The sequence below is a fragment of the Vulpes lagopus genome, chromosome 9 (assembly GCF_018345385.1).
Source record: "Vulpes lagopus strain Blue_001 chromosome 9, ASM1834538v1, whole genome shotgun sequence".
Classification (NCBI taxonomy): Eukaryota; Metazoa; Chordata; class Mammalia; order Carnivora; family Canidae; genus Vulpes; species Vulpes lagopus.
The window spans coordinates 41936875-41964048 of NC_054832.1; the positions used below are offsets into that span (position 1 = coordinate 41936875).

General features: G+C 45.2%; 1 protein-coding gene across 11 annotated transcripts in view; it reads left to right on the top strand.

The window, feature by feature from the left end:
• LOC121498826 overlaps positions 1-27174 on the top strand; it is a 57586-nt gene that overhangs the window by 10210 nt on the left and 20202 nt on the right. For 2 of the 11 annotated variants that reach the window (XR_005989916.1, XM_041769037.1), the window contains exons 4-5: positions 2535-2727; positions 12029-12223. Coding sequence is in view for 5 of the 11 variants with exons in the window: in XM_041769037.1 (XP_041624971.1) it covers positions 2535-2727; positions 12029-12223 (388 nt within the window). In the remaining 6 variants the exon portion in view is untranslated. Of the gene's footprint in view, positions 1-1718; positions 1948-2360; positions 2728-12028; positions 12224-15280; positions 15499-22350; positions 27051-27174 lie in introns of those variants that run through there. The other 9 variants (XR_005989917.1, XM_041769038.1, XR_005989921.1 and 6 more) reach the window with 8 other exon arrangements.

The window sequence follows — 27174 nt, forward strand, 5'->3', positions numbered from 1 at the left end:
GGCTCATAAGTCAGAGAACCTGGGCTGGCACAGGTGTGCTTTGACACCTGGTACCTGTTAAGTAGGTAAAGGTAGTGCCTCTTCTCCTGTTATGTGGAGACAGTAGTCAATGAATGGTGATGAACAGCAGCACTTTAATAAATCTCTCTGGATTTCGGCAAAAAACTACCCTGGACATACTTCCACCTTAATATCACCACCCGTTGTCACTACCTTTAGTGCCAATACTGCTACTATTTGTCCCCCCGTAGACATAGGTGGCTGTAGTAGTAGCTACGTTGTGTGTGTGCATTTCAGACGTCGTTGGGGAACGACCAGTTTCTATTCTTAGTCATGGGATTGGGGTAAATGCAACCTCCTCATTTACCCACTTCCTCTGAACCTGGCACCCAATCCTTACCAATAGAATATTCCATACTCCTGTACGGAGGGATGGATCCGAGTCCAGCCAATCAGAGACTGACATAGGAGGACAAATTTGAGATTGTGGGTACCTAGAATGGTAGGAGCCTGAGTCCACTGAGGGCCACCTTTGTCCCTAGGTAGTAAAGCCAGCCTACGAAGAAAGGCAGCACAGAAGAGGGTAAAGCGTAGAGATAAGAAACAGTCTTTTTTTTTTTTAAAAGATTTTATTTGTTTATTCATAAGACACACACAGAGATGCAGAGGCATAGGCAGAGGGAGAAGCAGGCTTCCTGCGGGGAGCCTGATGTGGGACTCGATCCCAGGACTCCGGGTCACACCCTGAGCCGAAGGCAGATGCTCAACCCCTGAGCCACCCAGGTGCCCCAAGCGACATAGTTTTAATGAGAGATTTGAACCCCCGGATCCAGCTGGGCTTTATGCCTAGACTTTTCAGATATAAGAACAAATAAATTCTCTAATTTTGTGTAAGCTATTTTTGAGTTGGATTCATCCTCTCATAATTGAACGAGTCCGGACTCACTATTCGAAGAAACCTCCCATTAAAACGAACACTAAAATTGGAGCCCCTGGCCCCTCTGCCTGTAAGTGGCAGTCATTTGAGCAGCAAGGGTCTGCTCTCCTTGCTATCCAGACCGCTGCTATTCAATAGCATCTTCTGTGATGACTGGATTATTTCAGAAACGGTCGAAGACCTGCATCATCTGAGACAGTAGCTCTTAGCCACGTGTACTCCTGAGCGTTTGGACAGTGGCTAGTGCAACGAAGGAACTGAAATTTTAATTTTGTTTGTTTTAAACTTAAATGAGCACATGTGCTAGTGGCTATTGTATGGGCAGCAAGTTCTAGACCACCTCTGCTCTATATGAATGAGTAGAGAAGCCCTGGATGACTCCGCTGCAGCAGATGGAGTGGCCAAAGAATTATAGTTTCTATCTCTGTTTTTGCTGGGTTCCCAGGTGTCCTTTGGTCTGTGTGAATCCAAAGCTCAAGCTCTTCCCCCTGGAGGAGGCTCAGAGAGGGGGATGACTTGACCAAGTCTTCTAATGGCAAACGCCTCAATGGCTCTGCTTGTGCAATGGCGGATGAAAGAAAATTCTCACTCTTTGACCATGGCTACCCCGCTCTGGTCTGTCTACCCAGACACCTGCTGCAAAACGGGCCCCGGGAGGTCACTGTAGCTGTAACTCCTTATAGTCTAGATTGTGCCAACACTTCGTGGTGAGAATAAAGAAAGAAGAAGAGACATGGCAATATTCAGATTGCTCTTGTTTGTCTTCTATGTCTTTATCTAGGTTTGCAGAAGGCAGAGGCCAACCTTAAGATTGGCTTTAAGGCCAACCTTACTCAACTAGAAATTCATTTAGTCATCAAGAGCTTTTGGAGGCAGGTGGACCAGCTTTAAATTCTGACTCCATCACTGGACACATGTGAGACCTCCATGGAGCCATTTGTGGTCTTGGAATGATGAGTTTTTGCAACCGAAAATAACTAGGGCCATAGCATCGAGCTCATGATGTCTCAGTGAGTATTAGGCGAAACAGTTCACGTGAAAGATGTCGCTGAGTGCTCTGCAAATGCCCCCCACCATGCCCGTTTCAATTATTACTGATATCTATGGGGTCGTGTTTTCAGTAACGAAGGGCACAAAACATGTTGGTGATTCTTTACAACTTTCCACACCAGGGCCCCTCACTAGCCTGTGACACCCTTTCCATCTGAAATTTTGCTGAAAGGCTGAACGACATTCGCCTCCACAAATCACCCAGTCTTAACTGGGGTAAAGTAAATGGAGAGCCCTGGTCAGAAAGATGAGTGTCTGCCCGGCCTAATGACTGCTCTTCACTGCTTGGCAACTTTCTTTTCATCTTTCAAAGACGTCAAGGGTTTGTGCCAGTGGGGTTTAAAAATAAATCCATTCTCTTCTTTTCCCAAAGGCTGAAGCACTGGGCACCTTCATGATGACATGAGGCCGCGGCTTCCCTGCAACCCGGGCGAGGAGGTTGTGCTGCCACCTGGGCTGTCTGTCTGTCTGGGCTTCAAACTACTTAGACTGCAGTTCAGGAAACATTTATTCCAAAAATATTTATTGCACGCCTCCTACTTTCCAGACACTGTGCTGGCCACTGAGCATACAGGAAGGAAGAAAAGGGACAGCCTACAGCTGCCCTCCTGGAGCGTGTAGTCCATGGTGTCGCCTGCTGGCTCACGATGGGGGCTGTTTTAGTGCCCCGTTTACAGGAGACTGGTCATCTGCCCCCAGTTATTTCCTCGTTAGGACAGCACCGTTGGTGGAGCCTCCAGGTAAGTATAGGTGGTTGAGAGGACATTACGTGATTCCAGGCTGAGGCATCTCTTTAGTTGTTTTTTTCTTTTTTTAAACTATTGGTCCTTGCTTTGAGTTTCTTTCTTTTTTTTAAGATTTTACTTATTTATTCACGAGGAACACACACACAGAGAGAGGCAGAGACCCAGGCTGAGGGAGAAGCAGGCTCCCTCCAGGGAGCCTGATGCGGGATTCGATCCTAGGACCCCAGGGTCATAGCCTGAGCTGAAGGCAGATGCTCCACCGCTGAGCCACCCAGGTGTCCCCATTTCTTCAGTTTTTTATTCTCATCGGGCAGAGAGAACATTCCTATGTCCACATAAAATAGTGGAAGGGCCAGAGTCGTGCACAGCGGGCACAGTTCTGCGCATTAGGGGAAGGAGCCTCGCAGGGCCATATTATCACATCCTCTGTCCTGTAGGCTTGCGTGGGCTCATTTTTCCCAGACTTGTCGGTCACACTTGCTTCAACGTCGGATGCAAGTGTCCCAACCCTCAAGCTGTGCGAAGCAGGTTCATGGCCATGGTGGCTTGGGAGCTGGAGCGCCCGGTTGCCACCTGTGTCTTGGGGCCGGAGCACCGAGCCCAGGCGGGGGCAGCCCCGGGCCGAGCTTGGGCAGCAGTGAGCCTCTTCCTGGGGGCGGCGGCTGCTCCCAGCAGCTTGACGAGGCCACGGTCCTGTGCGCGGGCCCAGGCCCTGAAGCTTCTGTGGGGCGTCCACGGTTCCCGGAGACGGACAGACGCACAGCCTTTCAGATGGCTTGAGTTCCTCTTACCTGAGTGGCCACTGGCTGAGTCACTGGCCCCGTGAAACCCCAGGGCCGACTGCACCCATTTACGGGGATGGTGCTGGGTGCTCCTCCACCTGCTGCGCCCAGGTGGGCAGCACGTCACCTGCCACCTGCCAGGTGAGACTGCCCCCAGCTGGGGGAGCCTGCCACCTGCTGGGGGAGCCTGCCACCTTCCAGGTAAGCCTGCCACCTGCCCAGGGGATGTGCAGTGATGACGACAGGTCCCAGATCAGGCCGCAAGGCCCTGAGAGAGCCGGACTGTGTGCAGGCCGTGCTGTACTAGACCCCGAAGCCCTAAACCCACACTATCCAAGGGGAGGAGTGACCGTCCACCTCTTTCTTTGTAAATGCCGGTCAGTTAGATGCTGGAGGCTCCACGGCAGGGATGGGGAGCAGGGATGGGGTACGGGGATGGGGGACTGGAGCTTTAGTTAAAATTAAAAAAAAAAAACTATTGTTTTCGGCCCCTGCTTGATCTTGCAGGGACCTGCCACTCCTCTACAGCTTTCGAAAGCCAGATGCCATGGGGTGGGATCACCAGCTCTATGCCCTGGTTAACATCTTCTCTGACCTCACCTTCCTTCCCCTGCCTCCTCCGCACGGGTTCTGCTTCTGAGCTGCTTTGATGCAAAATCCATCCCCTCCAAGTTCCCGCAAAACACCCAACCTAACGGCGCCCCGTTTCTCTATCACATTTCCCGAAGGTTTTAGGCCGCGTTGCGCAGATATGGTTTTGCTAGTATCCTACCGGTGGCCCTCAAACTCCTGGTCCCCTCCCGTTGCTACGCAGCCCCAAACACCTCAATCACACGTACTTGCTCCCTGAATCTTCCAGAAGTCCACGTGTGAGCCCCCACGGGGATACCCGTCTGGTGGCTTCCCCACGCGGCACAGGTGTTCTCTGTCACTGTTCCCGTCTTCGGAAATCCGATGGCTAGAGTCCTCTCCATTTCTGCACTCATAGAGGTCTAACAGTTTTATGCACATTGTCCTGTAATCCTTACAATCACTCTAGGAAGTGGATGTTTTGTCTTCATTTTATGATGGAAACACGGACTCCGAACATGATTCACCCACGTTCTCCCCGGGGGAGCCCTGTTGGGGACCTTCGCTCCTCACCCAGACTCTGACGCATTGCCTGCTCCCTCCGGCCTCCCCCGTGGACCGAGGCAGGTGGTGCAGAGAAACAAGGGGTTTTTCCTTAGCCAGGTGACTCTATCACCATCGTCGTCACCCCAGGGCAGTGCTGTTGACACTTTGGGTGGGCGATTTGCTGCAGGGAACTGTCTTGGGCATTGCTGGGAGCCGGGCATACCCGGCTCCATCCCCAAAACGCTGGTGGTGTGCTCCAGACATGGTGGCAACCAATGAAATGTCCCTGAAATGTGTGCCCGAGGGTTCCTTTTTGGGGAGGGGTGGTTCCTACTCCATGAAGAAGAGCAGATGATCCCTAGCAATCCATAGGTCAATAAATTCTCCTTGCATACTAATCAGTTAGTTGGAAGGTGGATAGGAAGAGAGCAGCCCCTGCTAATGGTAAAACAGCATCACGAGGCAAAAGGGTCAAGAAAGAACAGAAGAGAGTAGGAAAAACAGAATATAGCCCTGATTTTGACACACCGAACCTATGGAAGACCCAGGTTACAAGGCCACTGTCACCCCTGGAATTCGGCTGCAAGTAGAGTCCAAGGTGGCAGGGAAGCAAGGCCAGGAAGTGGTGCTTTGGGAAGCAGCGCGAAGCAGTATAGAGGTGGACAGATGACTGGAGGAGAGGGAGAAGGGTCCGGATCTGCTTTTGGCTGGGTCACAGGCCACCATGTAGTCTTGAGTACTCCCCTTCTCACCTACAGGATAAGAGGAGAATGAGATCATGGGATGGCTAAGAGTCTTCTTAGCCACGTGTCTCAGTTTGGGGGTATTTAGGGGATCAGAAATGCTGGTCATTTTGTTTACTGAGAGTTCTTAATCCTTTGGTCGCTGTGTACAGTTTAGCGGGCTAACGACTTCCATACTTCTCAGTCATTTCAGCCTGAATCATCTGGATCCCTTGGGAGGAAGGAAAGTCCAGGTCCATGATTTGATTCTGTTCAGAAACCATAGCCCTCGGGCCCAGGCTCAGGGCCTGTGCTGTCCTATTTATTCCTGCTGGCAAGTCACAGGCTTCGGGTTAGGGAGATACATGATCTTAAATGTTAGCAGAGTCAGATGTGCTCAATGGAAACAGTCTGGCTAACTCACAACAGATTCTCAGCCCTCTTGGCTGTCCTCCAGAAATCATGTCTGGTCGGATTTCTGCAACAGATCTGATAGTTGCTGACTTAGAGAACATGGAAGCTGTTTGTGAATTCATGGTGAATGGTCCTAATTCCAGACACAAATTCCCATTGACAGTGAGAGGCTAGAAATGTACAGAAAATGCATTGAAAGCTTATTTGTGAAGTGTGTGTGCATGCGTGTGTGTGTGTGTGTGTGTGTGAGAGAGAGAGAGAGAGAGAGAAGGAGGGAGGGGGACACAGAGAGAGAGGGAACCAGAGTGTGTGAAATATAGGTTGGTAGAGGCTAGATACCTCCTAAGTGGAATATTTTGTAAAGGGAAGGAATAGACTAGAATAATGAGCTCTAATGATTTTCTCAACACAGAACAGAACATAACCTCACAAGACATCACCAAAACAGTGTGCCCTTCCAGAAGGCCAGCATGTAACCTTTGATGATTGACGGAAACAGGGTGGGCAGACATAGGACATAGGAGAGGTGGTAAAATTTACCCGAGTTTACAGGTCGGTTTCCTTTATTTTGTGTTCTAGAACATCAGGGAACCGTTTTGGTACATGATCAAACCATTTTCTAAGGATTTTTTTCTCTCATTTTGATGCACTGATGATTTTTGTGTTTTTACTTTTCACTACATATTTCATAGAACCTGGCCCTATCTCCTCTACCACGCACAGAGCTCTCCTGTATGAACGTGTGCATGCGTGCAAGTGGTGCAAAAGGTAATTTGTGCAGCTAGGAAAGGTGGGAATCGGCTATTTTAATCTCTTTTGCAGATTTGCTACTTGCGTGCCGAGTGACAATTCTAAAACAGCAGAGGAAAAATAATATTAATATCTAATAATATACTGGATTATAGATATAATATAGATAATTGCCTTATCGCCTGTTGGTCAGATTTCTGCTGTTAAGCTTCTCTATGGAAACCATTTTTTAGGGTGGGCAGATGCAGGAATATAGTTGTGTAGACACGTACATTGTTGCTGCTTTGAAGACTAGAGTTTGAAGAAACTTCTTAATTCTTAGTGTGAGGCCAGGGAAATGAAATTGCGAGAGTCAGCTCTTAGATGGATGATGTTGAGAAGTTAATTTTGGAAAACCAGGACTTACCTGGTTTCCCTGGTAGGACATTTTTCCCCAGTTCATGTTGTGTGAAGACTATGGGAGGAGCCTTTAGACATGCATTTGCTCCTTCAGAGGACAGGTGGGTGTAAGCGCTGGTAACATCTAAATGGAACTTTCCTTCAAGGTGTTAGGATAACTTCTATGGTTCAGTCGCCTGACCTATAGTACACAGAAACTCTTGAGTCGGTAAAAAAAAAAAAAGAAAGAAAGAAAGAAAGAAGTCCAGTAGGTTTAAAAACAACAAATCAGGAGTCAAATCGTTTGAGTGTCTTAATACTTTCTGGCTGTCTAATGTATATACCAACTGTTTCTAAATGCAGTGGCTTAGGATGACTTAGCATTTCCTGTCATAGTTGTGTGGGTTGGCTGTGACTAACAGAGGACCCCGTCCTACGCAGCGTAAACGGGATGGTTTGCTCTTGAGGTTCTCCCGTCTAAAGGCTTGAATAGGTTGACTCACTCGGACGGCAGTGGATGATGGCCATCGGCTGGGAGTTTAGCTGGGGTTGTCCCCTGGAGTACCTACATGTGGCTGGAGCTTCTCATGCTTGTGGGGGTTGGGCTCCCCAAAGAAGCACCTTAAGAGCTAGCCTTCCAAGAGAGAGGAGATGCGAGTCTCCTTCTGATCTTGCACCTTAGCTCCCGGGATGTCACCTTTGCTGCATTATCGTGGTCAAAAGCAAGTCAGAAAGGACAACCTAAGTTTAAGGGGAGGGGAAGTAGATCGCACTCTATCGTGGGGAATCCGCAAGGTCATGCTACACAAGAACGTAGGGAATAGGCGACGTTGCTGTGGGCATCTGTGGAAAACACGATGTGTCCTAACACTTTTAACTCAATACTGAACTTGTTTTATGCATGTGAATGAAGACTTTATGTCTAGAAAATCACATTATCACTGTAAAGACCTACTTGGGAAAAGGCTAATGATAAGAAGATGTAATCCAGCAAGATACAAATGGAATGGCGGAGTGCTCTGACCCATGCTGACCTGGTTTTCAATCCTGTCTTCACTATCCGAAGACCTGTGGGACATTGGTCAAGTGCAGCTACGTAATTTAGGGGGCCCAGTGCAAAACGAGTGGTTTTTCAAAACTTAGTAAAAAATTTAATGTAATATCAACATGATGATCATTAAACCAAGTGTGGGGTCCTTTTCAGTGCAGGCCCCTTGGCGACTGCACAGGTTGCTTGCTCGTGAGGCATCCCTCAGGCTATATAACTTCTCTGAACCTCACTTAGATCTTCAAATTGGGAATAATACTATCTCTCTTATAGGGTGAGTATAAAGAAAACTTGAAGTGATTGTGATGTAACAGTATTTATTAAGCTTATCAATATGCTTTCTAAGTTTATTAAGTTCACAGAAGGTGCTTGATAAATGACTATTAAAAGTAGCAGTAGTTGAATTAAAACATAAATGAGAATTTATGTTCTCATAAATTCTGTATCTAAGTCTTTGGGGAGACTTAGATCAAGAGGTCTTTTTTTTTTTCTTAATTTCTTGTTCAAAGAAATAAGAGCTTGGTTGCAGGCCACATGCATACCCCGAATCTATCCCTGAGTAGAAAATACATGAAATTTAGAGAAATGCTTGACACATGCTTAGTCATTCTCGTTATAATATTTGCAATCATAAAAATGTCTGCTCTGATACTTTCCAACTTGAGTAGAATTTCTTTTCCGTGGAGTACCGTAGACAAGTGAGGTTCCAGGTTTCAAATTTAGACATTTTAGTTACTTGAACCATTGAAAAGAATGTTTTATATTGAGAGCAGAAACTGTATATTCCTCTTTCATATTTAACAGCGGAAATGATTGAAGCTCAAATGTCATCTTCAAACTCCAAAAACACCTTTGGGAAGAGACAACGCTAAAACTTTTAAGTCCTAAAGGACATTTTAAAAAGTCACAAGCTTAAAAAAAAAAAAAGTCACAAGCTTAATGAAAACAGGACCATGCATTTTCTGAAAACAATTGCTTTGACATTTTCCTTACCTGGAAAACTGTTGGGAAGTCATAGGTTGAAAGTGAGATAGCTGGTGTATAGGTCCCTGTTCCTCCTAGTGAGTTATCAACACGAGGCTTCAGATAAAGTAACAGGGGATCTAATATTTTATTCAAATTTAGTTATTAGGGGTGGGAGGAGATAGACCCTATGAGGTGATTCTATTTTCTTTCCTTTCATTGGAAAGTTATTCTCTTTGTTCCCCTCTCCTCCCTACCACCCCCGTCCTGTGATTGATCTGAGTCACAGTGTCAGATGTTTCTTTGGTGACTTTCACCCCTAATTCATAGTGGTACTGTCAAAATCTGGCCAAGAATCCATGTTATCAGTCTTCTGCCTTCTGCTCGAAGGTCCAGAGGACATATGCCTCCATGAAGTGGATTGTGAGGATTTTGCAGGAACTTCCTACCCAGTTCGTGGAGAATTGGATCCTCCTCATAATATGCCTAACCCAGAGGCTATAGGGGCACAAACTCTGTGGCCTCTGGGTAGTTAAGGATGCACTCCGCCATGCAGGGTGAGGGTCTGTATGACCAACTCCATCCTTTCAGAGGTCAACTCTAGAAGATCTAACCCAGAGAAAACCGAAGGCCATTAAAAATGCTCTGTCTTCATCAAAAAAGATCCCTGTGTCTTTCTGTTTTACTCCAGAGTCTAGCTCTAGGTTATCCACTGATGCTCTCCGGGACCCCAAAGTCTGTCTGCTTGGTTGGCGACCCTCAGTTGTGCTGCCTGCTTTCCCTGGAGCTCTGCTAGTGGTCTGTGCCTTCTCGTGCCTGGCCCTGCCGGTATCCTTACACCTACAGATGTCATGCCCACCCCTACCCACCTACCTGCAGTCTTTGGGATCCCATTGACCTGACCTCAAATGCAGCACCTGGTCATCTCCCCTCAGACTGTTGAAAACTTTTTATTCCCATATACCTTGGCCAGGTGGAGTCTTCCTCTAGGAGCCTGTTCCCCTTACATTCATACACTCAAGTCCAAAACCCCAGTGCCTCAGAATGTGACCTTGTTGGAAGACAGGGTCTTCATGGAGCTAATCCAGTTAGATCGGGATCATCAGGGTGGGCTGGAATCCAGTATGACCAGTGTCCTTTAAAAAGGGGGAAATTTGGAGATAGACTAACATATAGGAAGAAGGCCATGCGTACATGTAGGTGGTCATCTACAAGCTGAGTGGAGAGGCCTGGACCAGATCCTTCTCTCACAGCCTGTAGAAGGACCAACCCCATGAACACCTTGACTTCAGGCTTCTGGCCTCCAGAACTGTGAGATAAGGCAGTTGTGTTGCTTCGGCTCCCCCGGCCCCTGCCCCAGTGTACGGTACTTTGTCACGGCAGCCCTAGCAAACTCATAGAGGACCCCGTCCTACACAGCCCCCAAAGCCTTTTCTGGGCTCTTCTGGAGCATTCAAAGGTTCCAAGCCTGTGTGGTGGCAGTCACTCTCTCTGCCAGGGAGCATGTTGACATGCGTGTGGTAAGGTCTGTTTCTGTGTGCACAGCACAGAAATGTGTTCGGCCTGTGCCTTGCAGGTCTCTTGAAACCCGCATCTCTGAAAGGGCTCCTGGACTGATGTCCACATCTCTACTTGTCTGTCCCACTTGGTCTTTTCTCTGAGGACATAGTATTCAGGTCTTGTCTCCAGGCCATCTTTCCCTCTCTTCACCGTCTGCCTCCTAACTGGAGTGAATGAAAGCAAGTCGGCCCTCGATTCCCCTTCAGAGAGGACCGTTGTCAGTGTCTGGCTCGGCCGCTTCATCAAGGAGGGTGACAGTGAGGCCAGTCATGCCATCAGGGCCACAAATCAAACGTGGCCGATTCGTTGCAGTCAGATACAATATTGTTTCCCCTGCCCTCCCTACGAGCAAGTGGTCAGAGCCGTAATTAGTCGTGATGGCAGGTGGCAGGTCTACATCACATCTTGACGTTGGCTTTTAGCTATTTTTTTCTTTATAGCTGCCAGTGTGCTCAGTCAAATACCTGTCTGTCATCACAATCAGACAGGTCTTAATGTCTCTGCATTACAGAGGAGGACCTCGGCTCCCTTCCAGCCCGTTTATTATGGTCCCAGCGTAGCATTTTATCACACATTCCTTACGCATAGCCTCCTCTCCACCACCACGGAAATCTTCCAAGTTGGCAGCTTTAGTGTCTATTGCCATTAATCTTCACTAGGCTGGGATCACGGGGCAAAGGATGATTTATTGCAATTACCTGTTATAGTGCAGAGCTCAGGTGAGCTGGGCTCACACACATTTACTGGGCTCCCTTCCCTTCTCCCATAGCCAAGGAGTAAAATGTGTTTGCTTTGTTTCTATGTACATCTTCTTGCATTTAGCCCATCAAATGTTACTTAATTAACAGAGAGGTGGAAAAATAGATTTAGATGGTATTAGGGTTACGTGTAGACGTGGTGAAGCCTGGCTGTTCGAAGCCAGAATGACACTGACATTTGACAGTCCATTTAATTTCTTTGTTGTGTCTGCATTTTAAGAAACATCCAAAGGAAATTCGAAATTGCACTTACCTGCCACTTTCTGCACCATCTGTTCCAGGTGATTAAAACCAATCTGCATATAGTGTGTTTCATTTTCAATTTCTCGCTCCCTGGGAAGGCATGGGGCAGTGCATGAAGTGGATAATGTGTGCTTGGGTCCCTCTAGTAAGGAGAACGTCAGAGTGGGGGTGGAATAAATAGCTAGAAGAAAGTTCCATGATAAGCTCTTTATGGCAGAAAAAAGTGTGTTCCTAAGAGCAGTCCATTGTTTTCCCATTACCAGCTCTGATGGCAGCTTCCTGTCTGTTCAAAGTTAAAGAGCTCCAATACTCTCATGTCCTGGCCTAGTGGGAAAGGGACAATTTTCTGGAAGGATCAATGGAATTAAAAAACATTTTTGCTATTGTATCTGGGCTCTGATTCGTTGGCGAGTTGGAGATGGTCACACTCTTTGGTGACCCTATTACGGACAATAAATCATGTGTCTCCTACTGGAGTTGGGAGGAGTGGCAGGCTCCCTTGGGTAAGCTGCCCTTGACCTCAGTTTTGTCATAGAAAATGTGAGGAACTCCCAAATTCAGAATCTCTTTCCTTTCTAGACTGTGCCGGGGCTGCAGCAGGAACATGCCAGCTAACAAAGAACAAAGGGATCCCAGAACTAAACTGTGCAGAGAGTCTTTCTGAACCAAGAGGTCAATATTCCCAGTGTATGAAAAGTTGCTGCCAAATCAGAAGATTTAGATCACACCTGGGGCCTGCGAACCAGAGGCATATAGGTATTACTTGGTCGTATTTGTTTGGCCTACAGATAGTTTTAAAAATAATTTGAGGGCCACCTGGGTGGCTCAGCCAGCTAAGCATCTGACTTTGGGTTTCCCCTCAGATCTTGATGTCAGGGTCTTGAGATGGGGCCCAAGTTGGGCTCCGGCTTGAAGATTTTCTCCCTCTGCCTCTCCCCACAATTGCATGCACTTGCACTCTCTCTGTCTCTGTCTCTCCCTCACACACACAAATAAGTAAATAACTAAATAAGTAAATAAATAAGTAAATAAATCTTTAAAATATTTTGAATTTCATTGCTGATATTTGTAAATCAGATTTATATGAAAAATAGGATATTCTGGTGTTGGGTGGGCCTACATTTCCACGGAAAGTAATTAGTTGGGCTGAGTAACTGCCCTTTAGGCAGTGGCAGGCTCCCAGTTCCACCCAGTCTTATCGTCCCCTACTTCTGGGGATTAGTGCACTTGCTACTATCTTGACACTCTATTGCTTCGTTATACTACACTGTTTTTTCTTATACTATATGATTTTTCCTGTACTCGTCTCATACGCATCACTGTGGACCTCATTTGTGACCTCTGCACTGGACAAATACTAAATAGCTATCATTCAGAAGTGTGGAGTCCACATATCCAGCCTAGGAGAAGACCTACTCGATGAGGAGGGTTACTTACTTGTTCTACCCAATGTGGGTTCCAGAAAAATGACGGCAAAGGCCATTTGGTTCGATCCGGTTGAGGTATCTCTCCTGAACACTTGAAAGGATTCTTTTAATTTAGGAATTTATAAGGACAGTGGTATATGTGAGTGGAAGATACCAAACGTGGTATGTTGAATGTACTTTTTGAGTATCTGAATATTTATCTATAATACCTACCATTGCTCTGGGCCTTACATTGTACTGAGCACGTCACATCGGTTATCTCATTAATTCCTCATGATGTCCCTGTGGTAATGCTCTGATAACTGATAATATGAATATCAGATAGAACTCAGTATTAGCTAATATTTTACAGATGAAGAGACCAAGGAACTGAGAGCGTTAGTGGTTGTCCACATGACTCAATGGGCAAGTCCCAGAGCCAGAGACTTCAGACCAGCAGTTGGATTCAGAGTCTACTTTCTCTCTCTCTCTCTCTCTCTCTCTCTCTCTCTATATATATATATATATATATATATATATATATATACTTTTTTTTTTTTAAGATTTTATTTATTTAGGATTGCCTGGGAGACTCAGTGGTTGAATGTCCACCTTCGGCCTAGGGCCTGACTCCGGGGTCCTGGGATCAATTCCCACATCGGGCTCCACAGGGAGCCTGCTTCTCCCTCTCTCCCTCTGCCTGTGTCTCTGCCTCTCTCTGTGTGTCTCTCATGAGTAAATAATAAAAATTTAATAAATAAAATATTTAAAAAAGATTTTATTTATTTGAGATATAGAGAGAACATCATGGGGAGTGGGGGGCAGTGGTGTAGAGTCAGAGGGAGAGGGAGATGTGGGGCTCCATCCCAGCCCCTGGATCATGACCTGAGCTGAAGGCCGATGCTTCACCGACTGGGCTCCCAAGCACTCCATAGAGCCCACTTTCTCCATCTGTACCTCCCTGTCATCCTGTCTACCCGGGAGGAGGAATCAGTAGTGGCTTGAAGGCACTCCAGGCAGTCTCCTCAGGTGGGGAATTGGTGAAGGGTGACCTGAGTACAAGTATATACCTACCAGAGGTGAAAACTATCAATCCACTTGCCTTCCCTGGAAAATCAGATCACGCCTGAGCCCTGAGGGCTCTGGCAGTGATTCTCCAGGTGCTTTGTGCATCACTGTCTCCTGGGGAAGATTGAAGCAGTAGATGTCTGCATCCTTGTGGGACTATATCACTGTATGAGCTGGTGACTGTTGGTGTTTGGTGATGACACTTGGACCTCTCCACCGTGAAGTTGTCGTGCTGGTGCAGGCAAAGATGCTGACATTGCTAGTGAGGGGGCCCCTGGGCTGCTGCAGAGGGTATGTTGTCCCTCCATGATCTTCTGGTAGGACCACAGGACCGGTCCTGCTATGGGTAGTTGTTAGACAGAAACTTAACTACCACTGCCCTGTGTCCTGCTGTGAAGGTAGAAGGCCTCCAACACTGTGTGCTAGACCGGGGACCAGTGTGTCACTGTGATTAAGAATGTGGAGCTTGGCATTAGGTAGACCCGCGTTGGAATCTCCATTTTGACATTGAATAGCTGTGCAAATTTGGGCTTGTTAATGAACCTCTCTGAGTGTTCATTTTACCGTCTATAAAATAGTGACTAATCTAATTACCTGCTCTATGATATCATCCTAATGATGATTAAATAAGATGATTTTTTTAAAAAATCACACTGCACAAGATCTTCCTTATGATGGGGTTACATCCCAATAGAGCCATTGTGAAGTTGAAAATGTCGTAAATCCAAATGCACTGAATACATCCAACCCACCAAACATCATAGCTCAGCCTATGCTGCCTTAAATGTGCTCAGACCACTTACATTGCCTACAATTAATCGGGCACAAACATCTCACACAGCCTATTTTATACTAGTGCATTGAATGTTGCCTATGATTTATTGAGGATTGGACTTAAAGCAAAAAACAGAATGTTGTGCAGGTACAGAATAGAGTTGTCAGGTGTTAACCCTCATGGTCGTGTGGCTGATTGGGAACCGTGGCTGCACGATCCAGGATTGTGAGAGAGGATCAGCCCACCCAGGAAGTGGTCAAATCTCAAATCTGGAAGTAAGGTTTCTACTGAATGTGCATGGCTTCCACACCATCATAATTAGGTAAAAAAATCATAAGTCAAATCACTGTAAATCGGGAGCTGTCTTGTCCCCTGTTGTTGGTCATTTTTATTTTAAATATCAAGAGCAGATAGAAAACCTTTATGGGTCTCCTTTACCTGGCACCATCACATGTCTTTGATTTCAGGTCTCCCTGGATTGTAACATCATCCAATTTGTAACTTTGGGAGAGAAAAAGAAACACGCACACACTGAACCACTTACAAAGCACATCTTGATTTCAGGTGTGAAACTATGAAGAATTCTGTCTCAGAGTTGTGTAAATGGGATTTATCAAGGCTGAAATGCACCCGATCATAAAGACTTGGCTCTATTACTCTACAAGAATAATAACCACAGGAATCGAACCTAAATGAAGACTTGGTCCTTGTCATTTTCTTTCTTTCTTTCTTTCTTTCTTTCTTTCTTTCTTTCTTTCTTTCTTTCTTTCTTTCTTTTTTTTTAAGATTTTATTTATTTATTCATGAGAGACACAGAGAGAGAGAGAGAGAGACAGGCAGAGAGAGAAGCAGGCTCCATGCAGGGAGCCTGACGTGGGACTTGATCTTGGGTCTCCAGGATCTTGCCTTGAGCCGAAGACAGATACTCAACCACTGAGCCACCCAGGTGTCCCAAGAGTCAGACTTTTCATTGATTTGTTCAATTGTTATTTTTTTAAGTGCCTCTTTTGGGCGAGGTTCTGTGCTGGGCTGTGTAGACACTGGTGTATGATAACAGAGACATGGGACCCTTGCTCCATGGAGTGTGATCTTTAAAGCAGGGGGGAGGTAGTGAACAAGAAAACAAACAACCATAGAATTATCACTGGGGATAAGTGCCACGATGGAAAAGAGCTGGGTGCAGGGAGTCATAGCAGAATGTAGGATGATGCAGGAAAGCCTCTCTGTGGGGTTGGCATCTAAGCTGGAAGAAGCCATCAACAAAACACCAAGAGAAAGTTATTCTAGGATAAAGGAGTGTGTATATGAAGCTTCTGAGGTGGGTGGGTGGGTTTGGCATGCTTCAGACTTGGGAAAAAGCCATTGGGAAGGGGCACAGGAACCCAAGGGACTGTCTGTCATCAAACTCATTCGCTTATTATTTCAGTCATACGTTGAAGGGAATCTAGAAGAATAATTATAATCCAACCAAATATTTGAACTTCTGGGGAGAAACTGCAGGACATGGGGTATGCAAGAACACATGGGGGGAATTGGTCATCCTTTTCTTCCCATGGTGTTGCACAGTCACACATCCTACATGTGTCATCTGCGCTAGGGTTCAAGCAACCTTTGCCTCTTCAGGGGGTGGGGCCGGGGCTGGGTTTCTCCTGCTGGTACTGACTTCATCCCAACTGTGCACAGCATCATTGGCTATGGCTACTGGATCCAATCACCCCTGAAATAGTGAGTTAAGAGCATAGCAGAGTATGAGAAATTCCCCCCATCCCCCTGCAAGCTTGGTATTTGAAAGTAGTTTCTTTGGTGGGGGAACGCCTGGGGAGCTCAGCCAGTTAAGCACCTGGGTGGCTCAGGAAGCTAAGCATCTGCCTTGGGCTCAGGTCATGATCTCAGGGTCCTAGGATCAAGTCCTTCATCCAGCTTCCTGCTCAGGAGTGAGTCTGCTTCTCTCTCTCTCCCTATCTCTGTCAAGTAAATAAATAAAATCTTAAAAAAAAAAAATGAAAATAGGTTTTTGTGTGTGTTTTTTTGTTGTTGTTGTTGTTTTGCTTTGTTTTTTAGCTTTTCATTGATGTCTCAGTTCTCCCAGAACTGAGTATTGCTTCGTAGGTACCATGGTCTGAATGTTTAGGGTGAAGTCTTTGTATGTGAAGTCTCAGTGCCTGACGTGATGGTAATAGGAGGTGGGGCCCTCTTAGATGGATTAGTGCCCTTGTAAAGAGGCCCCAGGGAGCTCGCCGGGCCATCCCACTGCGTGAGGACATGGAGAGAAGGCGTTGCCTATGAACCAGGAAGGGGGCCCTCGGTCAAATGTAACCATGCCAGCCTCTTGATCTTGGGCTCCTTGGAACCCAGGACTGTGAGAAATAAACATCAGTCATTTATAAGCTACCCACTCTGTGGTATCTTGTTACAGCAACCTGAACGATCCAAGACAATAGGTATTAGATTAAAAAAAAAAAAGGCCTACTCAAGAAAATAAATTTGGGAGCTCTCGGGATGGGGCTGGTGGTAAACAGTGTTACAAACCATTCCAAGACTTCTTGGAGCCCTGCAGAGTCTTGAATTTCCTCAAATACTGTAATGCACGTTGATATTTCTGTGGGGGTAGACCTCAAAGAAGAGGAGAAGTTTCAAAGCGATCTTTAAGATTCCTTATTTTTATAAGATATCGAGAAAAGACACGGTTTATTCTAACGTGTGACAGAATCAAGAGCCCCGGCATCAGATGGGAGGGCAAAGCGAAGCTGCGTCATGGAACAAAATTGAATCTGGGACATGAAAGGCAACCATATTCTTATGAGTTTGAACTCAGTTCTCTTCAGAAATAAACTACGTCACCCAGGGTCGGGGGTATACCCTCTCCTGTGACTGGAATCGTGGCCACGTTTGTGAGGCTGGGTTGTCTGAGAAGGAGCCCTGCCTACAGGCCTTCCCTGAGGATGGCGGGGGCTGGAGAAGCAGGGACACGGTGTCGTGGGCAGGGAGGTGAAGCTGAGCCAGGCCATATGGTCGGTGCCACGCCGGGCCAGCCCGCAAGGGCCAGACCAGCCTGTGAGGGATTGTCCTGTGAGAACCACATGCATTCGGCCCTGAGGAAATGAGGACAGAGAGTGTGCTCGGTGACTGACACTTGTGCTGATTGGAGCCAACATTGGATGTTGAATCACGTCTACACGAAGTTGATTAGGACGGATGGGAGCCTTCTAATGCCCTAAAAACATTCAGTTCAGGGAGAGCCGGACTTGTCCAACGTGCCATACACAAGGCTGGCTTCTGGTTTGCGATGTTTGTGACTAAATATATTCAACTGATCAGAGGCCTATAAATAGATATTCCAAAGAAGTCCTCTTTTCCTAACCATGCTCCGTCCCAGATGTCTCCCTGTAGCTGCCATTTATCCATTAAAATAATATGTAGGTTACATTTAAATATCAAGCTTTCCGGATTAAATGGAAAACATTAATTTTAGATGGGTGCCTCCGCCCCAACAGATCATGCACCTTGTTGCCACGAATGCATTAGAATTTGCTAGTGACGTTGGTGACCCGGCACTGCCTTCGGCTTCCCAAGTCTGGTCGGCAGGGCATGAGCGTGGGGTTGTTCCAGACTTGGGTGTCGATCATTCATCCACTCCCCAATGCTGCTCTCATTCTCCATGCCACGCTGATGGAAATACAGCCAGATAACTGGAAAACCACCAATGGCAGATGCGTAACTCGGTTTTCCAAACCAAGCTGCTTTCTGGAAGTAATAGATGCATATTGAGTTTGATGCCATCCATTCAGAATTGTAACATAAAAAGCAGGAAAAGGATTCTAACTCACTTGAGTTCTTCTCTGTCCCATACTACCCCCCTACCCACACACACACTGTGCTAGACATGGCCTTTTTATAACAAATTGCTAACCCCCAAGATGCTCGAGCTAACTTAGCATCATTAGTGAGTTAGTCGCTCTCACCCGCGCGCGCACATAACCACACACATACATTATAATCTTTTAATGTTCTGCTGGAAGGATTACTTGAAATTTTTTGCACAAAAGAATAATTATCACAGTTATGGTTATATTATAATATATACAAATGACCTTAATGTCATGTAAAAATGTATATCCTTAGGAAAACCCTTGCTTTAAGTCCTAACAGCAAAATTTATATTATGAAATGAGGTATTTCATGACAAAATAATGGATTCATTTTCTCACAATGCCCCACAAACAGTTGCTAAAATTAAATCATCCGTTCGCTAGTGACAATGATTTAAAATATCTCGCCTCAATATACTTTGTTATATTAAAGTATGTAACGTCTCGTATAGTTTCCTAGAGACTTGAACTATTTTATTTCATATATAAGGTAGCAATGAAAAAAATTTTTTTTTGCAACTAAATCTGGCTTTTCTTCCTATACTTAGAATTTTGACATAAATGCTCTTCAAGGGGTGGAGCATGTAATTATATTCCAACTTTCTCCTCTGATTTCCAAGATATCCTCCTAGAAGAAGACCTAAGGAAGGACATAGTTTGGTATGAAGTATGGCCTTGGCTGATGCTCTGATTTTTAGGACATGATTTGGAATAATTAATCGTGTTCTAGTGTTTTGATTGGATGCCAGGGCACTCTTGGGTGGTGAAAATGTGTCTCCTCTTCTGAAAACATTTCCTTTATGGTCAAGAAGCTGTCTCCCTCTTCTCTGTTGTTTATAAAGTCCTTGTGGATCCTTGTGGCTTTGGTTTTGGGAGGCCCTCCCCAGGTTACCTAGCAATAATGGCACCATTCAATTCCATACTTAGGTCTGATTAAAAACATCAAAAACTCAGCAGCATAAAGCAGATTCAGGGAAATATATCATTTAATCAATACACAGCCACACATGAAAATCTGGGGTCCCCTTTTCAGTCTACCTAATTCTCTGATTCTAAAAGGAAAAAAAATCCAAATTATTCTGAGCCTGAGACTTGATTCACATGCCACTAAATTCAGCAAAATCTAGGATTTTGATGGATTCCTGTCTCACATTTAGATCTTTCATCCATTTTGAGTTTATCTTTGTGTATGCTGTAAGAGAATGGTCTAGTTTCATTCTTCTGCATGTGGCTGTCCAATTTTCCCAGCACCATTTATTGAAGAGACTGTCCTTTTTCCAGTGGATACTCTTTCCTGCTTTGTCGAATATTAGTTGACCATAGAGTTGAGGGCCCATTTCTGGGTTCTCTATTCTGTTCCATTGATCTAGGTGTCTGTTTTTGTGCCAGTACCACAAGGTCTTGATGATCACAGCTTTGTAGTACAGCTTGACGTCAGATGTTGTGATGCTCCCAGATCTGGTTTTCTTTTTCAGTGTTCTCCTGGATTTTTGGGGTCTTTTCTGATTCCACACAAATCTCAAGGTTATTTGTTCCAACTCTCTGAAGAAAGTCCGTGGTATTTTGATATGGATTGTATTGAACATGTAAATTGCCCTGGGGAGCATTGAGATTTTTCACAATATTAATTCTTCCAATCCATGAGCATGGAATATTGTCCATCAAAAGATGAATGGATAAAGAAGATGTGGTCTATACATACAATGGAATATTCCTCAGCCATTAGAACAATGAATACCCACCATTTGCTTTGACGTGGGTGGAACTGGAGGGTATTATGCTGAGTGAAGTGAGTCAATCAGAGAAGGACAATCATTATATGGTTTCACTTATACAGGGAATATAAGAAATAGTGAAAGGGATTATAGGGGAAAGGAGAGAAAATGAGTGGGAAAAATCAGAGAGGGTGACAAAACATGAGAGACTCCTAACTCTGGAAAACGAACAAGGGGTGGTGGAAGGGGAGGTGGGCGGGCGTTGGGGTGACTGGGTGATGGGCACTGAGGGGGGCATTGGATGGGATGAGCACTGGGTGTTATATATTGGCAAATCGAACTCCAATAAAAAATATACATATAAAAAATATGTCTAGAGTGGGCCTATGAATTGGAGACTATAGTTCATAGAGCTGATAAATCTATTGAGAAAATGCCCCAGAAACGTTCAGAAAAGTACATCTTCTTTCTAAGTTATTAAAGCTTTTTTCATATCACATCTCTAATGTAGACATTTAAAATTATTGGTCTTGAATGTCCCATTGAGCACGCTTTTTTTTTTTTTCCTCCTCTGGTTGTTCTGTGAGCAATAATAATGAAAATTTAGCCTAGAGTTTTCCATTTATTCTTTATTCCCAACCTGGAACCTGGGAGTTTATTGCTGTTTTACTTTGAATTATTCCATTCTGCTCGTGTTTATAAAGCACCAGCTGTATGCTCAGTCCCTTAGCGATGTGAGGAGTCCCAAAGGCATTCAAAACTTGGTCTTTGTTTGAGAATTACCGTCAAGTTGGGAGGCAAGACTGACTCACATAAAGCAACCGAGAGATCAGCCCTGTGATGTAGTACCAGTGTACATGATACAGAGACCTGAGTTTCGTACACATGAAATGTGGGCTGGTAGTGTCAAGACTGCTGGCACTGTGCTCTACATGCATTTGATAGGCTTTTATTAAATACCTACTGTGTGCTTGTAACTGGTCACCTCTCTTCTTGACTTCATTGAGGTTCATGGAGAAAATGACCCAATTCTTGCAGTAGTTGTCCAAGCTGGACTTGATGCTTAGCAAATCTGTCACCATCTCTGAGTGGCTTGAATGTCGCCTCCCTAATAGCAGTTCAAACATTAAATGATTTTCATTAAGCTACCCATTCCCTCACTCCTTGCCCTTGTTTTCATTAAAATATGGAGCAGAATGTTCTCTGATCTCTGCTCATTTGCTCTAGGGTTTTTCTATTTCTTTTCCCATCTCTATCTTTTCCTTCTTAAGGAAAATGTGCCTTGGGCCTTTTGAGTTAACATGGTAACCATCAATAAGAAAAAACAACAGGGAGTGGGTAAAAGCACAAGCGAGCATTTCTTACCTGAGGAAATCCATTTGGCCCATGCATACATGAGATGACCAAAGCTGAGATGCCCACTTGGCCCAGAGTCCCATCCCCTCTATGTCTTTGGGGACTTTGCTCCCATTCCCTGTCACTTCTGCATTTTCAATCTCTCCCCCTTCAGTTGCTCCTTCCCCTTAAGTCTTTACCATCCCCAAATCAGCAGATTTCTCATTGGTTCCCCAGAATGCTATTCTCTCTCTTGGCTTCTTTTTCTTGGAGGCCCAACTGCACTGCCTATTTTCTTGTGGCCTCTACAATCCGCATCTCCCTGCACCTTGGTTTCCATCTCCAGCCTTCTAACTCTTAATATGTGTAGGTCGTATTCTAGCTGCAGTGGAAATCATTGTGACTAAAATAAGCTCAGCCCAGTGATCGGCATATTGTGAGCCTTCCATAATCGTTAGCTCTTGGATCCTTCACAAAAAGAAAGTGATGACAAAAGCCATTGTCATCCATGATGGTGACCATAGAAAGTCACAGTACGTAAGGCCAATAGCGGACAAATTGAAACTCCCAATGTAGCTGTCAGCTCAGGAGTATACTGCCAAGGTCCACTAAGAGTCATCTTCTCAGTGACGTGAAAATTAATTAATTAATTAATTAATTCTCTTTACTAACTATGTCCATATCTCTGCCTTTTGGGCACATGATACGATGGCAGTTCTTGGCCTCCTGGAGTTGGTAAGGTCTTGTGATCAGTGGCAGCCAATGAGTTGTGAGCAGAAGTTACGCCTGGCTTTCTGGACCAAGCTTTGAGTGGTTGGTGCTGGACTCTCCTGAGTGCTCGTTTCTCCCTGCCAAAATGTTCCAGGTAATGGCAGCTCTATTGGCCAGGCTTCTTGGCTCTCTAGACAAACGACATGCAGGCTCAACTTTATTTTACCACTTTTATTTATACCACTGGGTGAATCATGAAAGATACTAGGTTCTGTATACATAAAGTCATAGGGGGGCCCCTGGGTGGCTCAGACAGTTAGGCGTCTGCCCTAGGCTCAGGTCATGATGTCAGGGTCCTAGGATCGAGCCCCAAGTTAGGTTCCCTGCTCAGTAGGGAGTCTGCTTCTCCTTCTCCCTCTGCCCCTCCCCCCTGCTCATGCTCTCTCTCTTTCTTTCTCTCTCAGATAAATAAAATCTGTTTAAAAAAAGTTATAGGACTGCCTCCCGAGGGTTGGAAGCAGCAATTTCCTACTCGACTCAATGCTTGACCACTAGCTACAGTACCCAGCTCCCTCTACACAAGCATACAACCAGCCAGATGGAATGTTCCAAGTTCAGAAAGAATCCCTTATTATCAGTGCAATCGAGTTGGTTGTTACTTTCAGTTTTTATTCAAGTTTTACTTTAGTTTTTAATGGGCAGCTGTTATTAGCTTGGTTTCTTTGTATCAGTTTAATTGGCTGCAGCTTATTTAACCTAAATGTGTAGGTTGCATGTTTATTGCAACAGTATTTTTGGCCTCTAATTTTCTATTAATTCGACTTTAAAACATAATGGTATTATCATTCAAACTTAAATAAGCTGTATATTGTTCTTAAAGAAAATGTATACACACTCCACTGAAAATTCGCTTATATGGTCATACTTTACTGGCAATGTGGTCCCTATAAATTTGTGCTACTTAAAATGCTTAAAAGTGTGAGTTAAATAGTCAGCATAGTAAGATGACTGAGCTCTTTCTAATTTATAGGGCATTTAAAATACACTTAACCTTATTTTGTGCTTACGACGATTGGGAAAGACAAGTATGCCCATTTACCAAAACTGTCTACAGAGACGGAGGTAGAATGAACAGTTCAGGTGGAAGCGTATATTTTGTTCTAGGGAATAAACAATGAGCAATTAAATCATATTGCCAGCAATAAGTTTGCTACAACTTTTACATTGTGATCCTTTGTAATTGTTTCTCATGACTAAGCTTTGGACAGTGGGAAGGGTTGGTGAAATGGGTCACAGGATCTTTGACCCTGAGACTAGAATGACAACATTTGAGAGTGGCTGACCTCAGGCCTCATTAGTGACCTGGTGAAAGGCTCAGTGCCTGATGTCACCTTGTTCAAAACCTCATCAGGCTTTAAGGGTGTGAAGGGGAGCAAAAGGGGGAAAAAAAGTCGATTTGCCTTATGTGGCCCAGAGAAAGGTTGCGATTTGAAGCGATGGCCACGGTGGTAGGCAGGTGGTGCACACGACTGGATACTGGGTGGATGACAGCAAGAGGCTGTAAGGAGTATATGACCTATTTAAAAGCATTGCAAACAATCAAGCAAACAAACAAATGACCCCAGACATAGTAAAACAGGCCTGCAGGCTGAATTCAGTGCTGGGACGTGCAGTTGGCACTCTGCTCTAACGGGCAGACCCAGCTGCATGAGAGAGAGAGAGAGTGAGAGAGAGCACATTGTAGGTATGTTGGCTTTGGTTCAGCAGTAAGACTCTGTTTCCATGAAGTTGAAAACGGGGTGCATGTAATTTTGCTGGAGACACACGCCAAGATCTATTCATCCGTTATTCTAAGACTCCTGAAATGGCGTATTTTATTTTTCCTTGAAAGGATAAATATGGATATATCAACTTAGCCTCCCCCCCCCCCCAATAATTTCCATCATCCCTTCCTTATGGTAGCTCAACCTGAAGCATTTGATGCTTCTGGTAAACCAGGACATACCTTGATACACTTATTTGGAATCTTGAGAAAACAATTATCTGACCAGTTCTTTTTTTTTTCTTCTTCTTCTCATTTTGATTTCTCTTACATTATTGGCAGGGATTCTCCAGTTCTATCAGCAGGTTATTAGAGAGGAAGTAGAACTGGGATCGGAGACTCCAGGTGAAAGCAGGTGTAGATTATCTTCATTTGCTGTAATCACCTCAATGTTTGCAGTTGGAAGATTAGTTTTCTTAGAGGGGGAAAAAGAAATAAAATTGGAGATTAGTAGTTCTGTCCTTTCTCTGCCATTCCCTCACCATTCTATCAGCTCCTCCAAGCAATGGGCCAATCCCTTTTTTTGTATTTCTTGTTCCACAAAATTTAACATTTCTCTCATCCTTGCTTGCCCTGGACTTGGCCAGTGACCACTAAGCCTTCTGGTTTGTGCCGCCTTCAGAATTCGATGACTTACACGTTTTGATCAAAGTCCATTAGAATCCAAACTTCATCAGAAAAATACCTCAGTGGCCGTACCTGCTTCTTTGGTTGCCCTCCTCTCCTGTTTTCCCTTTTGACCGTGTTTCACTTGCCTGTCAGAAGTCTGCTGGATTATAGACTCCCATCTGTAGAGTGTAATGTCCACAGTAGCAGCAGTAATAGTAGTAATATCTACCACTCATCCCCCCGGCCCCGGACATTTTGAAGTCTGCTCACTTAAAATCAAAGACATGTTGAAGTCTGCTCACCTAAAATCAAAGATACATTACATTATGATTAAGCCTTTAGTTCTTTTGATCAGAATTCAAACTTACTGCCAGCCCAACTGCTTTTGTCCCACATGAGGTCCAGGCTCAGTGGGACTCAGTGTGGTCGGGTAGGAATGGCCAGGCTCCACCTCTCATGAGCTGTGTGACCTTGGGCAAGTTGGCTAACCTCTCTAAGCCTCAGTAATGTTTCTGATCTGTGAAATGCAGACAGCGCCTACCTTGTGAGGTTACTGTGGCAATTGTGTAAGAAATGCCTTTAGCGGAGTGCCTGTTACCATACAGAAATTCTGGAAGTGGCAGCCGGCGTCTTCTTCTGAGACGTAAAACTTCAGCAAGAGTACGTTTACACCCAGATGCTTCACTGTTAACAGCCAAAGAAACTTCTAGCATCTGCTGACGAAGAAGATGGCGGTGATGATGACTCCAAATACCATTTATGGGGACACGCACTCTGCATGACTGTTTACCGTCACGGCAACTCTGGGACACAAGCACTGCTCTCATCCCCATTTTATGATGGGGTAAACTGCAGCCTGAAGAGATGAAGCAACGTGCTCACAGAGGCAGAGTCCACTTCCAAGGCAATAGGTGCCCGACTTTGAGGTCTGTGCTCTGATCATCAATGACACTCCCCCCCCCCCCAACTTGTCCATGTCAGGTCAACTCTTGGCAAGTGTGTCCACATGATCCACCTGTCAGGTCTGTGTTACACCCACAGTGAAACCACGTCCCTGCCCCACTCTGTTTACCCCAACCCAGTTTTCCTCCTGTGTCTTCGAGCTCTGTTCCTTGTGCGTGTACAGAACTGGACACCTGTGAAGCCTCCACATAACATCTCCCTACGGTTCTGTACTTTCTGATGTAGTCACCGTTCTGCTGGGTGGAAACCCCCCTTTCTGCTTCACACTTGTCTCCATGACATCTTGATCCGATTCCGTAAGTTTCTAGCTCCCTTTGGTGATGCATGGTTTCAGTTTAGTAATTAGGACTCAGTCATGCTGATTTCTCAGTTTCAGTCTGATTTGATTCAGAGCTCTCTTCTCCCAGGACGGGGAAGAGCACCCAGCAGGAACCCAGAGCGGAGCGGATTGTTTTCTCTCTGCTCTTCTTTCCCTCTGCTCTGCACCAAGGCCTCTGGGGCAGGGAGGTGTTGGAAGAAGAGGAAGGCAGTCTGCCATTTTGCCTATTTGTGCTGTGGTTCCTCTTCCACATCTGCTGGTCATCACCAGGGCACAGTGGGTGATGGGAATGGATTGTGATGGGGAATTTTCTGTTCACATCGGCTGGACTGTGGCGACCAGTTGTTTGATCAAACATGGGTTCAGATGTTGCTGTAAGGGTACTCTAAGGTGTGATTAACCTTTACAATTTGTGGACTCGAAGCAAAGCAGATTGTTGTCCAATGTGTGGGTGGGCCTCATCCAATCAGTTGAAGGCTTTAAGAGAAAAGACTGAGGTTTCCAAAGAAGAAATTACACCTTCAACTTGTAGCATAGAGGCTGTGCCTGAGTTTCTAGCCTTCAGCTCAAAACTGCAAGAGCAACCCTTGCCTAAATCACCAGGCTGTTGGCTTGCCTTGCAGATTTTATACTTGCCATCCCCAACAATCAACGAGCCAATTCCTTAAAATCTATTTTTGCCTCTCTCCCTCTCTCTTTCCCCCTGGAGAGATAGAAGATCTAATATTTTAGGTTATATCTCTGAAGAGAGGGGGGTGGGAATTGAGAGAAATAGAGAATCCTGACTAATACAGTAATAATCCCTTGACTGGAGTATTATAAAATGGGAGTTTTTTTTTATACCAGGAGAGGTTCGAGATGCTCCACTGGAGATGCTACAAGAAATTAGGATGTCTATCCATAGAGTTCATGTTTATTTTTTTAACCCAAAGAGAAAAAGAAAAAATTGTTTCACTAATGTTTATTTTGTGGAAAAAAATCTTTAAAAATATTTATTTATTTAAGAGAGAAAGAGAGAGCACAAACCCAGGGGAGGGACAGAGAGAGAGGGAGAAGCAGGCTCCCCGCTGAGCAGGAAGCCCAGTGTGGGGCTCTATCCCAGGACCCTGAGATCA